The following is a 15,059-nucleotide window of genomic DNA, read 5'->3' on the forward strand; positions in this document are numbered from 1 at the left end:
ACATCAGTGACCAGTCCTGACCCAGTGCCCCTCACTCCCTAGCTGCTAACCCCTACTCCCAGGCCCCAACTCCCAAGTGTGTGGGGCGGGGGGTGGGTGTGTGGGGCAAGGGAGGCCCCAAGCAGCCTCTCGCAGGCTGACACTCTGCCAGTCTGCAAGGGAAAAGCCAAAGTTTCCCATGTTTTTCTCCTTTAAAGGGGAATCTATTTTTTAAGTTTGTTGATCCACTTTTAAAGTTTGCTCATAACCCTTTCATATATTCTTCTGACCCACTTTTGGGTCATGACCCACGGGTTGAAAAAATCTGCACTAGTGAACATAACTAGTGAAATATTTAAGGATGCTGCATTGATTGACAGCAGTTAAGGATCTGGCCTAATTATATGCTATTTTTTGTTAATGCCAGACAGATCAGGTTACCAATTTATTTTCAAACCTAAGCAAATATTGCATTGCCTTGTATGTACCTCAAAGATTTACCTTACATCCATATTATCAGGTCATCTCTAATTAAGCCATCTAATTCTGCAGAAGTAGGCGGGAGAAGGCACTATTCTTTATTTACAGCTTATCTCTGCAAACCCTTCCTTTCATAGTGCTTTGATAAAGTTCTTTGACAGACACATAAGAGATGAAAATGTCCCACGTAAAATGGTAAGCAAAGCAAAAAAAGATATGCATGAGTTTCCGGTGGAAACATAGGAGGTAAAGATATGAGTAATCATGTTTTATATCCTTTGCTTTCTGCTCAATCACAGGAAGTGAATAAGCAGCTATAAACCCTGAAAAGCCACAGCAATAACTTATTTGCACAACACAGAATGCTTTTAAAGAACTGTGCTACCTCTCAGGGGCAGGGTTTTTTTGTTTTGTTTATTTTGTTTTCTGTTTGGGTTTATTTAAGGAAAATGTGTTGTGTTCCAAGCCAAATCAGCCAATCAATTCCAAATCCACGAGTCATTCAAGAACCATATGTGGCCCTACTACCAGCAAACATCCTCCACTCCCACCTGGGGCTTCAGATGTTTCCAAATCATTTGGCAGGCATCCTATGTGCAGGCTCAAGCCCAAAGACTTGGGGTTTGGATGCTCCCGAGTTTTGCCTGCCTTCAGCCCCATGGCCACAAGAGCAAACTAGGGAAGAGTCTCTAGGGCAGAGGCAAGGCACTGCAGTGGTGCAGTTGCACCCATCTGTGATTCCTGCTTCACCCAAACTTTAAAACCAACTTCCTGGGAGGGGCTGCTGCAGTTCTATTCACAGTGTTGAAAGAGTCGACTGACTTCATGGCTCATTGACATCTCCCTGATTCCTGCTAATCTCTTTTCACTCTATGGGTGTTAACTGCCCATTCTCCTTTTTAATTGTGTTGATGTTCCAGTATTCCAACTATCCTTTCTTCCTTAATTTTGCTGTCTGTTGGCCATTCCTGGTAGGGTGGCCATCCCAGGGGACAATCTGGCTGTCTTCTGTCTTCTACTGATACAACCCGAATGCCTTTATGTCCTCTATGTTTCTCTTAAATAGAAACATAAAGGACATAAAGGAGTTGGGTTTTGTATCAATAGAGAACAGAGTAGCAGAAAACTGGAATGACCTCTGTGATGGCTACCCTAATTCCTGGTAGTATCTCTCTTCTATTTCACAGCCCTACAGCTCTAGCTAAAAGCTTTAACTCAGGTGTGGTCATATTACCTCAGGTGTAGAAATGACTGACAATGAAGTATTGGAAGCACTCAAGAAAGTTAGATTTTGTTTTATAAATCTGAATAAGATTTATAGTACATTTAACTATAATGACTACAGGACTAATGACACTATATCTTTCAACTATTTTTGCCTAGTGTGTTGTGTTTTTTAAACTTAATATATAATTAACAAACTAGTTCACATTATGATCTTAAACTGAATAATATATCCCTAGGCCCCTTGCATATTAGCATTTAGTTTCTAAGTGGAAAAAAATAGGTATTGTGTTATATATGATGATGTGCCACACCTTCTGAACCCACCTTTTCAAAGTCTTACATCTGCCCATGCTACCTCTGCTCCAGTTGATGTTTCGTCCTAGTTATTTCTGTGAGGCTTTCCTTGGAGAGTCTGATCCTACAACCGGCTGAATTGTTTCTAAGAAGCTCAATCCCTGCTTAAGTCAGTACAAATGTAGAGAGAGGCCAAAACTTTGAAGGACATACTGGAAAAGTACCAGTCAGTCTCAAGTCCTTCCAGCATTCACAAGCAATTACTTCTAATTCTTCAGGATTAATTCCAAAAGCTGGTATAATTACAGCTTCATCAGTCAATCCTGCTAAGGCATATCAGATGGATATCAGCAAATTCAAAGCAGTCATTAGTACCTAGTCCCCAGTAAAATTGTAATAATGATCTTGTGGGAGACATACAGGGCTGTTTCCTATTAACTGTATGCATCTAAACAGCAGTTACACAACAATAAGTTCCATTTTTGGTGCTTACACACAGTTTCAGATTCTTTGTCACCCTCTGTAAAAATAGAATTGTCTAGCATGAACACTTACCAGAGAGGTGGTGTGAAGGAGGAACAAGTAAACCTTCTCCTATTTTAAATCAACAGGCTAGTAGTAGTTAGGACACTCATCCAGGAAGTGGAAGACCCAGGTTCAAAAGGGCTTTGAACCTGCATCTCCTTCTTCCAACACTGTGCTCTAACCATAGGGCCATAGGTTAGGCATCATCCAGTCCTGTCTCTAGCTCCAGAGAAACACGTTGCATTCTGCCCATGAGAAACTACTGTGTGCAAAAGAGCTGTGTAATTAGTATACCTAGCTTTGGGAACAGAGTGGGTATGTCTACATGAGATGCTTTACTGCACAGTAAACTGTCACCATGTCACATAACCTACTGCACAATAAATTAGTTTACTGTGCCATTAACTAGTACCTATAAATATAGTTACTCAACTAACTGCGCAGTAGATACTGCACAATAGGACTAATGTAGATGCTGACCAGGAACAAATTTGCTCCTGGTCAGCCACACCAGCAGGGGGCCTGGTCCTGGCACTGCTCAGCTTCTGGCTTCCCCCCAGAAGCTGGGAGCCAATAAGCATGTGGACCGGATCCCTCTCTGCCCTCTTCTGTCCCAGTGCTGTGGGATTCCTGACCCCCCTGCAGGGGCGGGAGCAGTGCCAGGACTGGGGGAGTTCTTCCTTCCCTGCTCAGCCAGGGGCAGCCGTGAGCTGTCCTGCCAGTGGAGTAGTTAGCAGTGAGCCCCCATCTGGGCATGGATTCCTCCACTCAGCCCAGGGCAGTTGGCAATGAGAGCTTGCTGCCAGCTGCCCCACCAGCCGGCTGGGAAAGAATCCCCTCCCTCACAGTTGTTTCCCAGCCCCCTGCCTCAATCAGCCAACTGGGGCAGGAGCTGAGAAAGAGTCCCTTCCTTGCAGCTTTTTTCCAGCCCCTGTCCTACCGGCCAATCGGGGCAGGGGACTGGGAAAAAATTGTGGGGGAGGGGACTCTTTCCTGCGTGGGAAACAGCTGTGACCCTGTCGCCTGAAGCCCAGGCCTAATCCCAGTGTCTCCTGCCAGCCTGGGGCTGGCACCTCTGGGAGCCTAGAGCTCCCATTGGCTGCCATATGGCAGGAGAGCAGAGTAGGTGTTTCCCTGTCCTGCACTGCTCCCATCAGGAGCAGAATTGCTCCTGATGGGTGCACATGTGGATGTGCTCTCACTGAAAGCTTAGTGCAAAGTATTTAACTGTGCAATAAGCTTTCTGTGCATTAATTGCACATGTAGATGCACCCAGTATGGATCAACTGTTAGAAGAAAAGCTACAGACAGTGAAGCTAAGCACTTGGCACACGCATTCTGACAGTCAGCATGTCAAAGTGGATTGGACTTAGCTCTATCATATTTTAGACAAGTAGTGCTCAACCTTCCATCTCTGCAGGCCAGATGAGTGGTGCAGGGCTGGTCTGTAGGCTGGATCCCATGGGTGGAATTAGTCTGTGGGCTGCATCCAATTTTGAGTCAATGTACAAGGTCAGTTTTCAGGTGTTACCTCTGCACCAGCCAGACTCTGACCCATACCAGATATGGCTGCATAGCAACCCCATGTACCAGATCTGGCTGCAAAGCAACCCCACAAAAGCCATGGCAATTACTGCTACTGCTACTCCCGTCACCACCTTTCTGGACCCATGGGGAGACTCACAGGCTGGATTTGACCTGCCTGCAGATGAGAGGTTCAGCGCCACTCTTTTAGACCTTTGGATTTTGTGTTGCTTTAATTTATGGCAGCTCCTTGCTATTCACAATTTGGGTTCTCTGCAGCTCAAAACTGCTCAAGTTCTAAGCACTCTAAAAAATATGCAATCTGCCCCCTGCACTGTCCAATGAGGAGAGAGAAAAAGCTGTATACATTGCAAAGGAGAGAGCCACAAAGCTGTATACATTAGCTCTGTATCACTTCTATATGCAAGTGTAGGAATTTCCCTTAGAGGATGCCCCTCCAAACAAAGAAAAAAAAGATAGCTTACCTTAAGGGAGTAGAACTTAATGTTACCTTAAAGGAACAGAGTCATGAAATTCATTGCTGTTACTATTAATTTTACAGAGGCATCATGACACTATTAAGGATGGGGGAGCGATATAAAACCTAAGACAACTTGCTAGATTTTGAGAACAGATATACACAATATATTCAAATGAAGCTATCTACGAAAGATTTATATGATTTTTTCCCCCCTGGAAGTAGTGAAGAAGAGTGCTTCTTTATAATAGCAGGTTTTGATTTCCCTTAAAGGCAGGTTTACTGCAGAACACTTCAGTGATTTAAAAACTCTTCCCTGATTTTATGACTGTAATCACCTTTCCATCTAATGTCTCTATTGTTACTAAATAACAAATTAAAATGTCGAGTGCATTTTGAGGCAGGAGAATTTGCACCACCCCAGGGGATTTTATTTAGCCTTCAAAGTATGACACTGTGATTCCAAATTAGTTTAGAACACTTAGGAAAAATTATGTTAATGAATAATATAAGAGAAGAAACTTGTCAGAAAAACAAACCTTGTCAGAATCCCTTTCATGATGCCGAAAAAATAGCCACGTGTTTAATACAGATGTAACGGAAGTGCCAGCTCCATGTTCTGGAAAGGTATTGGCCCTGTTGTGACTTTCAAGTCATGGCCTGGATTTGTGGGATGAGTTTGCACAGCAGTGCAAGCCACAAGAATGATTCTGAACTACTGGGCTAGATCATGTCAGAGCTGATATTACCATACCCTGTAGCAGAGGGCAGCAGGCACTCCTCCCTGCACTAGCTCAACTCTGTTGACTGGTGTTAAGAGGAGTCATATTTCTCTGTCATGTTCCCTCTGTGCCATGTAATGCTGCCTCTGTAGTTCTGTAGCTGAATAGTAATATTTTAAATATTACATTTAGGTCAGATTCTAATGCCATTTCTCAGGAATGTACTCAGTCCTTCACCAGGCTGAATTTCATTAATGGGGATTTAGCTAGAATAAAGATGCAGTAAAAACTAAGTACAGGCTCCAAGAGTTGGCCTATTTTTCTGGTATTTGTACTAACATAAACACTTGTAGATATCACTATTAGTGTATCTTTTAAGAAGGAGTCTATGTTTTCCCCATTATTGACAAGTCACTCAGCACTAGATAGTAGTATCTGCTCTCAGAAAACTACTAACAAATTGGGTTTGGCTTTTATAATTCTTGGTGTGCCACACTGTAAAGCAGGATGACCCCCTTTTTATTTTTAAGAAGTGTTAAGGGGGTCATCAAATAGCATGTTATTTATTTGGTTATCTGCTTGTTAACTGTAGGTATTGTTTCTATTAATGCCTTGTTAACTCTCCAATATGAATTCCAATTTCAGTTTACACACCTCAGTGGCACTTACACAGTCATGAAAGTACCATTTCTGGCACTTATATGGTTTGGGATTTCTACTCTGGTCACAGTGTGGACACACTCACTGTACAGGCTCACTAGGTCTGCACTCTGGCTGGGTAAGTATGCGGTGCTGTCTGCTCACTCAGGTGTGCACATAAATCCTGAAATCATAGTCAAGCAAAAAGTTATGACTACCTGTGCGGGGAGGAAGGACCGTCCCATGTTTCAACCTTCTGTGAAGATGAACCTTTTAAGGTTCTACACTCAGGGCTAGTTTTCCTAGAAGATAAAACTTATTCTGCTAACTGCCACTGCAGTAGCTCCAGTGGAAGTGATCTGTATTCTGTACCTGAAAGTCCTGAGCATGAATTCTAATTATGACCGATACAGGAAAAAACAGCACATGAGCCTACACTTAAAGATGACTGAATACTTCAAGTCATTGCTAACAAATCCACAAAATCCACCGTTTGTACGTCACCAATCAGAAACCAACTAGCTCAGCAGGTATTCAAAATTAGGAACTTTATTAAATTATTTAGGAATCACAGGTGAAAGGCATTATAGAAATGCAAAGTATTTATCATAATCCTCTTTATTACCATTTATAATAAAAATCTGCACCCACATAGCATAGTAGTGAGTAGAATCGAATGTGTCAGTGTAAATGAAAATGTTTCTTTCATTTGAAATAACTTAGATAATTTCACTGCATGACCTGTGTGTAATGTTTCCAGCTTCTATATCATTTATTTTCGTTTTAGTAGTGACACTGAGACAAGCATACACAAAGTTATCTGTGAAAGTCAGGTCCTGTCCTGATTTGAGATCTTTTGATTATTGGATCCATTAATCCCACAGAAGGGAATCGAAGTAATGATGTTTACTGGAAAAACACACTAATCATAAATGCTAATGGAGTCTAAGGCAATTGCCGCTCACACAAATTCATATGAAATGAATTAATTAGTACTTGCTTGATAAGAAGAATTACGAATGATTTCTTGCACTACTTGACTGTAATATCTTAATTTTTATATGGAAATAGACTATTTGGTTATAATTTATTTTATAAGGCAAGTTGAAATGCTTTGCCTGCACTTCTCTCAAGTAATTTTAGTATGACTCCCTCCCACAACTCATCCAGCCAAAAGATCACTTTACAACAAACCATTTTCAGTGCAGATTCAAGGTCTTTTTCTTGAACCCTTTTTCAATCTAAGGAACAGTTTAAACTAAAATCAATTTCTTCTTGCTGTATTGGGTAAAACAGATTGAAAATATACACTTACCTTTTCCATTGCTACCAGAGAAAGAGATGTAGAAGTGACATGTTCACCAGAGATGAGGAGTTTGCTTTTTCTTTTCTTTACTGAAATAAAATTGCTGCCTCACTCCTTTCTCTCCTGTTTAAACCAAAGTTAGAGTACAGCATCAAGAGAGGGGCATCCCTGTGGCAGTCAAGTGGAATCAGGCTCAGAGGCTGATTGTTAGTGCTGCCAAAGGCTTCACAAAGTTACTGCTGCCGAAAGTGCAGTAGATGAATTACTGCATAGAGATTAACAGCTTTGCTAAAGTTAAAAATGGTTTACTATGGGAAAATGTAATACTTTCTTCCTCATAATGTGCTTATGGTTCTCTAACCACTCACAGGAAGAAGAGTGGTTATGAGTTTTTAGAGTCTCATGATTTGTCTTCCTGATGCTATATACATGCAAATGCTGAAAACCTCAATTTCCCCAGACAGTCATACTGAAAAGAAGTCTGGTACCCTGAACAGGCGATTTACTGGCAATAAGACTGATTCCTCTCTAGCTACAAGTGATGATATATTTAGTATAACTAGATAGCCTGATAGACACTGGGTACCTCTACACTTGTAATTAGCACGTAGCAATAAACTCCAACCCAAGGATGCTCCAGTTTGGCTCAACATGCTGCAGAGGGGCTGGCTGGGGCATGAGGGTATTACAGTGCAGGGCTGGCTGGAAGGCAGCTCCTACATTGTAGCACCCTTGTGCCCCAGCCAGCCCCATCACTGTCTACACATGAGTTTTGCTGCATGTAACTATTCTGCTCTTGGATAGTACTTGTGTTGAGCACCAGGGTACTAGCCTACAGTGGAGTTAATTAGTTTATTGAGGCCTAATTGTGTCACATGTGTAGATGGTGATGCTGTACTGTGGAGTTAATTGTACATCTCCACAGTGAAGTGTCTCATATTTGTAGATGCACCCTCTGTGAGCTTTCTTGAATGAAAACCTGGAAAACTACCAATATAACCCCCAAGTATTGAGTCTAGAATAACGTGTGTTTGGGTTGGCTAGTCCAGTTCAGCCTGTGATAAAGACAGGCCTTATTATTAATGATGTTCAGAATTAAAGCCAATCTACTTCAAAGTCTGAACAGAGAATATTTCTTTCCAGACCAATCTATTCTCTGGTTTAAAGTTTCAGTTCATCAGACACAATATATAATAATAAAGCAATAGAGGTCTTTTTATTTATTAGAGGTCTTAAATAGTGGCATATATTGGTTAAAGTTTCCTAAAGCATTGTTGCTCTATCAACATAACAAAATTAATCAACCTGTGCAATTGTCTAGCTCTTTAATGCTATGGAATATGTTTAAATTGAAGTATGTGAATAACTTTATTGAAATCCAAAGAACTATTGATAAACCAGGAGTGACCAGCTAGCAACCTGCAGGCTGCATAAGGTCTGTGAGGGGTTAACATGAGGCCCACGGATTCTTGCCCAGCCACTACTCCTTCCATTGCTCCTGCTACTATGGCAGCTGGGGTCCCCAAGCTCCCCCTCTTATCCAGCTTCTGTTTCCTGCCCTGCTCCTGGAGAAGAGGTAGCATGGTGGCAGAGAGCCCAGAGATGGATCTTTCCTGCTTATACTCCATGCTGGGCTCGGGAGAGGGAGTCAAACTGTTTGGGGAGCTGAGAGAAGAGCTGGGCTGTCCAACTGTGTGTGGGGCTGGAACAGGAACCATACTACACTACCTGTGCAATGAGAGGAAGGGCAGACTATCAGCATGACAAACTGGCTTGGGGGTCTTTGGGCTGCAGAGTGTGTGGCCCCCAGTGGCTCAAAAATTGGACAACCCTGTACTAAACACATCAGGAAATAGTTGCAGGTTTTGGGCTTTACACAAGGAATGAAGTTAAAGTTGGATAAGAGCTGCAAGTTTTCGAATTCATTCAAAAATCATGTTAGGTCACCCAAAATAACAAGATTGTTGTTTTTAAGCTCTCAATCTTAAACCAAAGACATTTTTATTCTTCTCAATTGTCTTCTGGTTTATGGGATTTTAGGTGCCCTCAAGTTACATTTTAATTTTTCTTCCCCAAGTATAGGAGCTAGACAATTAATCTGCTGTAATGAAAGCTGTGATCCCTTGGGCTGTCAAAAACACCAATTACTGTAAGAGACAGAGAGTCATGAAACAAAGTGGTAATCTGGGACAAATTAAGTTTAGGACATAAACTGGCAGTGTTGGAATGATGTTGTAGCCATGTTGATATAAACTGGGATCACTCCACATTATAATAGCTATCAACAGATGAGCAGGCTGTGCTTGATTGTCATAAGTTTAAGCATGAGTACTGGGCAGGGCTTGCCATGAACTGTACCAATAGTTGAAGGAATAGGTATCCCACACTCCTTTCTGACCCTGCCTTGCCCAGGGCATGTGTGACACATGTACAAACGTACACAAAAGGACATTTGGAGAATGGTGTCCAGGAATCTCCAAGTTCAGCCTCCACAGGTCAAACATAAAAAGATCCAAAGATTCACCTGGTACCTTTCTTCCAGAAGAGATACAGTGGCATTTTCCAACTGCAAGGTCAGCTGCCTAAATGCCTCTTTTCTCACCCTCTATAGTCTGCTACATGCCAAGCAGTACCAATGCATAATAATGAATCTGCCAACTACATACTTTCCCACAAATCCTTGCCTCTGCCATCAAGCAGTCTCAATTCACACTGCAGTAGGGCTGCCATCAAACAGCCAAAATGAACAATTTTGTTGTGCTGCACTTACTAAATCAGTGTGGATTCATCTTACAGAAAACAGTGGCTGGTTGTGTGGCAGGTATGACCACACAACTGGTGGGATGGCCAACAGTGGTAGGAGAACATCAGGATGAGGAAGACCAGGAGACCACCTTCCTAGGTATCTACGCAGAGCTAACCACAAGAAAACTACCAATATGAGTTCCCTTGACTGTGTCAAAGCAAATGGAAATGGCTGTCTGGAAGCTTCAGCTCACAACTACTGCTGGTCTATTGCAAAAGATTATTGTGAATGTTGTTGTGACTGAGATTTGTACAGCTCTAAGCAAGGGTACTTGGCTGCTCATGCTGTACAACTTGCTAACCCTCACAACAACCAATTGTTGTGAGGGTTGCAGGCATGGGGTTATCCAACTGCACAAGATGGATAAGAGGGCACATACATTCCCATTCTTTGCCTACCCAGCAAGTCTCAGAGTTCCTAAATAGGAAAGGGATTTTTCCACTGGTCTATAGGCTGCTGAGTATGGTGAATTGTTATGGAAGAATTGCACATGGATGCAGTAGTCCAGAAAAGTGCATGACTAAAAACGATTTCAACAACTCCACTTTTGGTTTCTCTGAAGAAGGGCTGCTTGCAGTGTAGAAATCAATGGAGCAACCAGCCTTCAGCTAGACCCTCATGTGCAATCTCACTTGACTGATACAAGGTCTATTCTGTGAGGGTTTCTACTGCCTCTATACAAATGTACTGGTAAACTCCATCCATATAAAGCAGCCATGGTCCTGAAATCTCTGTGAGGGTGTCCATGAGCTCCCATATCACCTTCTTGCTTTTTCTTTCTGCCTTTCACAAAGTTACAAGGCACTTGGTGGCTGTCATCACCTTCCATCTTTGAGAATCTGGGAGCTGCAAGTACTCACCCTCAAAGATGAGAAAAGTAACAGTTGGTCATTTTTCCCTTCTCTGTTTTCAGAGATAATGCCTTGACCTTCTAATGTCTCCAGAATCTCTTCCCAGTCTTTGAAGCCCTTGGAAACAGTAAGTCCTCTCCCAGCCTAGGCCCTGGTACTCCCTATGACCCCCTTAGGCCATCCCATGTAGGGCGATTCCAGGCCATGCAGGTGCTGCGTCTGTATGCACAGGTGGCTGCGTCTGGCTGCAATCTAATGAAGACGCCGAGGGCCAACCCAGTCCCCTGCCAGGTTGGCAAGCCAGCACTGGCTGGGGCAGGAAGCTAGGCTGCCAGACTTGCTGCCCTAGTCCAGTTTTAGCTTGCTGGGCCCTGCAGTGGAATATGCTGGGCTCAAGACCTTGTTCTGGGTTGTGCTGGGCTTTTTTTTTTTTTGCTTTTTTTTTGGTTGCTTATGGAGCCCTGAGCCTGTCCGGTCAGGTTTGCTGTCTACCATGATTTCCAGTAGATGGTACTACCTGTGACAGAGAATGCCGAGCAGCTTAGAGGGGCGTATGAATCTTCCCCCCGGGCAGAGGAAATGCTGCCAGAATGGTGTGGAACGGAGGTCCAGTCATGAGCCTACACTGGTCTCTGCAAGGCCAGGCAGCACCAGCCTAGGCACAGAGCCCCAACAGACGGACACACGGACAATCATAGAACCATAGACAATGCAGGTTGGAAGGGACTGCCAACTCCCATGATTTTTGGCACTGGTCTTAAAGTCTGTGCTTTCATAGACTGTAAGGCCGGAAGGGACCTCGGAAGGACATAGGGTCCAGCCCCCTGCACCGGGCAGGGTGGCTCCACTGGGGCACGAACCCAGGACCTTCTGCCTGTGAAACTCAGGGAATGTGAAGAACTTAGCTCTTTCTTATATATACACGTATATAAATATACACACACACAAAGAAAAAAAATGAAGGTTTTCACATTCCCGAAACACAGACTTTAAGAACAATGCCAACAACTATGAGAGCTGGCAATACATGTGGATCACAGACTTCACTGTGCTGAATAGGCTCCTCCCCCGCCCAATTCCAGACGGCCGCTCAGGCTGAGGCTATGCGAGCAGGAAGGTCTCAGGGCCCCTGACGGGCCAGGCCGCACCATGTGCGCAGCGCGGTGGAGGAAAGCAGCCATGCAGGCAAGGCCTGGGTGACGTCACAAAACGAGCAGCCTCTCCCTCCCTCACGAGCCGCACAAGCACCAAGGCATCCCATCATGCCCCGCGCCGCCCCGTTGCCAAGCCCCCCAGAGAAGCTGCTGCTAACAAAGCAGGGTGGGGTCGGGGCGGGCGCGCAGGCGTAGTGCGCGCAGGCAGCCGATTGGCGGGGCCGGGGCGCTGCGCAGGCGCCTTGGTGCCTCCCGCACGGGGAAAGGGGGTGGGGTGCAGGCGCAGCTGGAGCGGTTGGCGTTGGCTGGGGGGTGGTTGGAGCGCGGGAGCAATGGACGAGTTCCAGTCGGGGGAGGAGGTAACGGTTGTCGGGGCCGGGCAGCGCTGCCCTGAGTAGGGTTTAATGGCAGCCTCCCACTACCCGCGGAGAGCGTGGAGCTGGGCCGGGCTCGGGGGCGGATGACAACAGGCAGCCGGGTGGGGGAGCAGCATTTGGGGCCCAAAGCTTACCCGCCGCCTCCCCCAACTAGCCAGCAAGTCATAGGGCCAGAATAAACCCCGTCGGTAGAAGCCCCCCATCCCAGTGACTCCTCACGGACTAAGGAAGATATCTGATGTAAAACAGCCCCAAAACCTTGAATTCCCCCCCCCCTTTTTTTTTTTAAAGAAAAACAAAAAAGAGAGAAGCTTACTTAGTACTCCCATTTGGATAATAACACTCACTGGCTGGAAAACGGCTATGAATTTTTGAGCGTTTCCATGCTCTGCTCAGAGCTGACACTTTTCATTTGTTTTGCAGACTGCTTTCGTGGTGGATGAAGTGAGTAACATCATTAAAGAGGTGAGGCAGTGAGAGGTGCCACAGCATTCTCGGCAGGAGCTTTTTTTTGCTACTTAAACACAATGCAACTTTGAATGCTAATGTGTCTGTTAGCGGGCGCTAGAAATGGATCCTTTCTGTGTCTTGACTTGGACCTGAAATATCCCCAGCGTGATTTTCAGGATGTCCTTGAATGTGGGCTGGATTGCCAGGGGTCTGACGTGCCATCAGGCCCTCTGGGCTACGTGAGTAGTGTGGGTCTGGACCGTGGGCCAGGTCAGGCCAGCTGTTGGATTCAGTGCGTGGGGCCAGTACGGGATGGGAGCAGCCTGCCTCAGGCAGCCTGCACCATGTACCAGGTGCTGCCTGCGGAGCCAGTCAGACCTTCAGGCATAGGCTGGATGATCTCCACAGGCCAGATCTTTGACACCCCACTTTAAATACAGACTTTTAAATGATGGAAACCCTGTATATGCAAGGGCCTATTTTTTGTTTGAGCTTAAGTTTTGTGTGGACCCTGAACAAGAAAGCAGGTTAGCTTCTGGGGGTCCTCTTCTCAAGGTGTGTTTTATTTTCCTCCCCTGCCCCTACGTATTTGATTGTACAAGCAAAATCTAGTGCATTAGAAGTGAATGCGTTATAGCTGAACGTTGCTAAGGGACTTGTGTTTTGTATGTTGAACTTCCAAGTTTGTGGTAACCGTGGTTCCTTTTGTAGACAGTTAATACATTGAGAGGTGTGTTTGCAACATGACGTTCAAAACACAGACCTGTAGTTCTGTAGCCTTGATCAGGCGTGCCTGTCAGTAGAATAAATACATTTGGCAAAATGTACTACATTCTTCTATGAATGTGGGAGGCTTTTCCTAAGTACTGTGTTATCTTATTTCTTGGATTCCTCTTTAAAGAAGCAAGCTAAAGCTGCTATAAGCAAAATAGTAGTTTCAGTAGTATCAAGTGTACCTGCTTCCGAATCCTGAATCTCAGTTATGTAGGCTTCATAGTAAGTAGTTGGGTAGGCATTTCTGCCTCAGTTCTTTTCCTTAAAGATGATGATGTGCAGTACGACTAGTCTTATTCTGTCGTATCAATAGTCAGCAGTTACTGGTTTGTGAGGGGGTGGAATGTGTGTGGTCTTCACAAGACACTTTTTTCTAGTGAAAAATCAAATTAAAACAAAGTTCATATTCTACTTCTTGATCCAGCTCTTTGCAAGAAAACTTACAGTGATACCCAGTGAATATCTGAATCTCTGTGACTTTTTGAAACAGAGTGACTACTTTTGCAAGTGCAGGGTATATATTTCCCAACTTAAATTTGGGAACTGGGGTGAGGATGTCCAGGAAAAACAGGAGTTAGAATAATAAGCAAATGCTGAAGCTAAAATAAATATGACAAAGTGGAACACCTTGCTGAAGCTTTGCTCCTACATTTTTGATAGCTTCTGCTGTGCAGTTGGACTATTTTAATTAAACACCATTGTATTTTTTATAGTTAGTTAAATGCCATATTATCAGTAAGTTTAGTATCTAATATTCAAAAGTGTGTAGTACTAAATAGCTATTAAAGTTCCTTAGCCAAGTGGTGCCAGTACATTATTTTGGTCATTTTTAGGCCATAGAAGGTGCAATAGGTGGCAATGCCTATCAACACAGCAAAGTAAACCAGTGGACTACAAGTGTGGTGGAACAAACTTTGAGTCAACTTACAAAGCTGGGGAAGCCGTTCAAGTACATTGGTAAGTTTTGTTTAGTTATTTGAGTACTGGAAAAACTGAAGTTCAAAGCTCCCCATATAGGCAGCTTATTTAAAGATGAATGGCAAAGCTTTCACTTAAAGATCCTGGTGGTTACTAGTTTAGGGGATCAACCTAGTACAGCTTTTTAAATTGTGAATTAACATGATAAAAAAATGGTTATAAAACTGCTTATTGCCACGCACATTATTTATCAAATAAAAACGACAGTATGGCAGTCAGCCTAGAGCATAGCATTTTGTACACAATGGCTAGAGTACTTTTTTCATTTTTGGGTAGAGAACTGACAGGTAAAGAATAAGGGTATGTAGTGCTAGCTCTGAAATTGAAAACAGGATAGCTGCAGCACTACACCCAAGCTAATTCTCCCTGTTTCTTCACAGCTACACTGGTTCCAGGACCTAAACTAGCACTTCAAAACTGCATTGTATTGACCAGAAATTGTGCTATGCAAGCAGCAAGTGTGCAGTGCTGCATTATTGTGTAGGGATCCTCAAA

At 43.9% G+C, this 15,059-nt stretch overlaps 2 protein-coding genes across 4 annotated transcripts in view; one reads left to right on the forward strand and one right to left on the reverse strand.

The window, feature by feature from the left end:
• The window catches only part of SYTL3 (synaptotagmin like 3), a 65,295-nt gene extending 57,741 nt beyond the window's left edge, over positions 1-7,554 (reverse strand). For 2 of the 3 annotated variants that reach the window (XM_019527167.1, XM_019527166.1), the window contains exon 1: positions 7,184-7,554. The gene's annotated coding sequence lies outside the window, so the exon portion shown is untranslated. The remainder of the gene's footprint in view (positions 1-7,183) is intronic. The other variant, XM_019527168.1, reaches the window with a different exon arrangement.
• A 4,726-nt stretch (positions 7,555-12,280) lies between these two features.
• Positions 12,281-15,059, forward strand: part of DYNLT1 (dynein light chain Tctex-type 1) — a 9,944-nt gene continuing 7,165 nt past the window's right edge. The window contains exons 1-3 of the mRNA XM_019527427.1: positions 12,281-12,344; positions 12,786-12,827; positions 14,420-14,543. Of these exons, the coding sequence (XP_019382972.1) occupies positions 12,318-12,344; positions 12,786-12,827; positions 14,420-14,543 (193 nt within the window). The 5' untranslated portion in view covers positions 12,281-12,317. The remainder of the gene's footprint in view (positions 12,345-12,785; positions 12,828-14,419; positions 14,544-15,059) is intronic.

Source organism: Gavialis gangeticus, unplaced genomic scaffold, assembly GCF_001723915.1.
Source record: "Gavialis gangeticus isolate Ggan-Ray unplaced genomic scaffold, GavGan_comp1, whole genome shotgun sequence".
In the NCBI taxonomy this organism is placed as follows: Eukaryota; Metazoa; Chordata; order Crocodylia; family Gavialidae; genus Gavialis; species Gavialis gangeticus.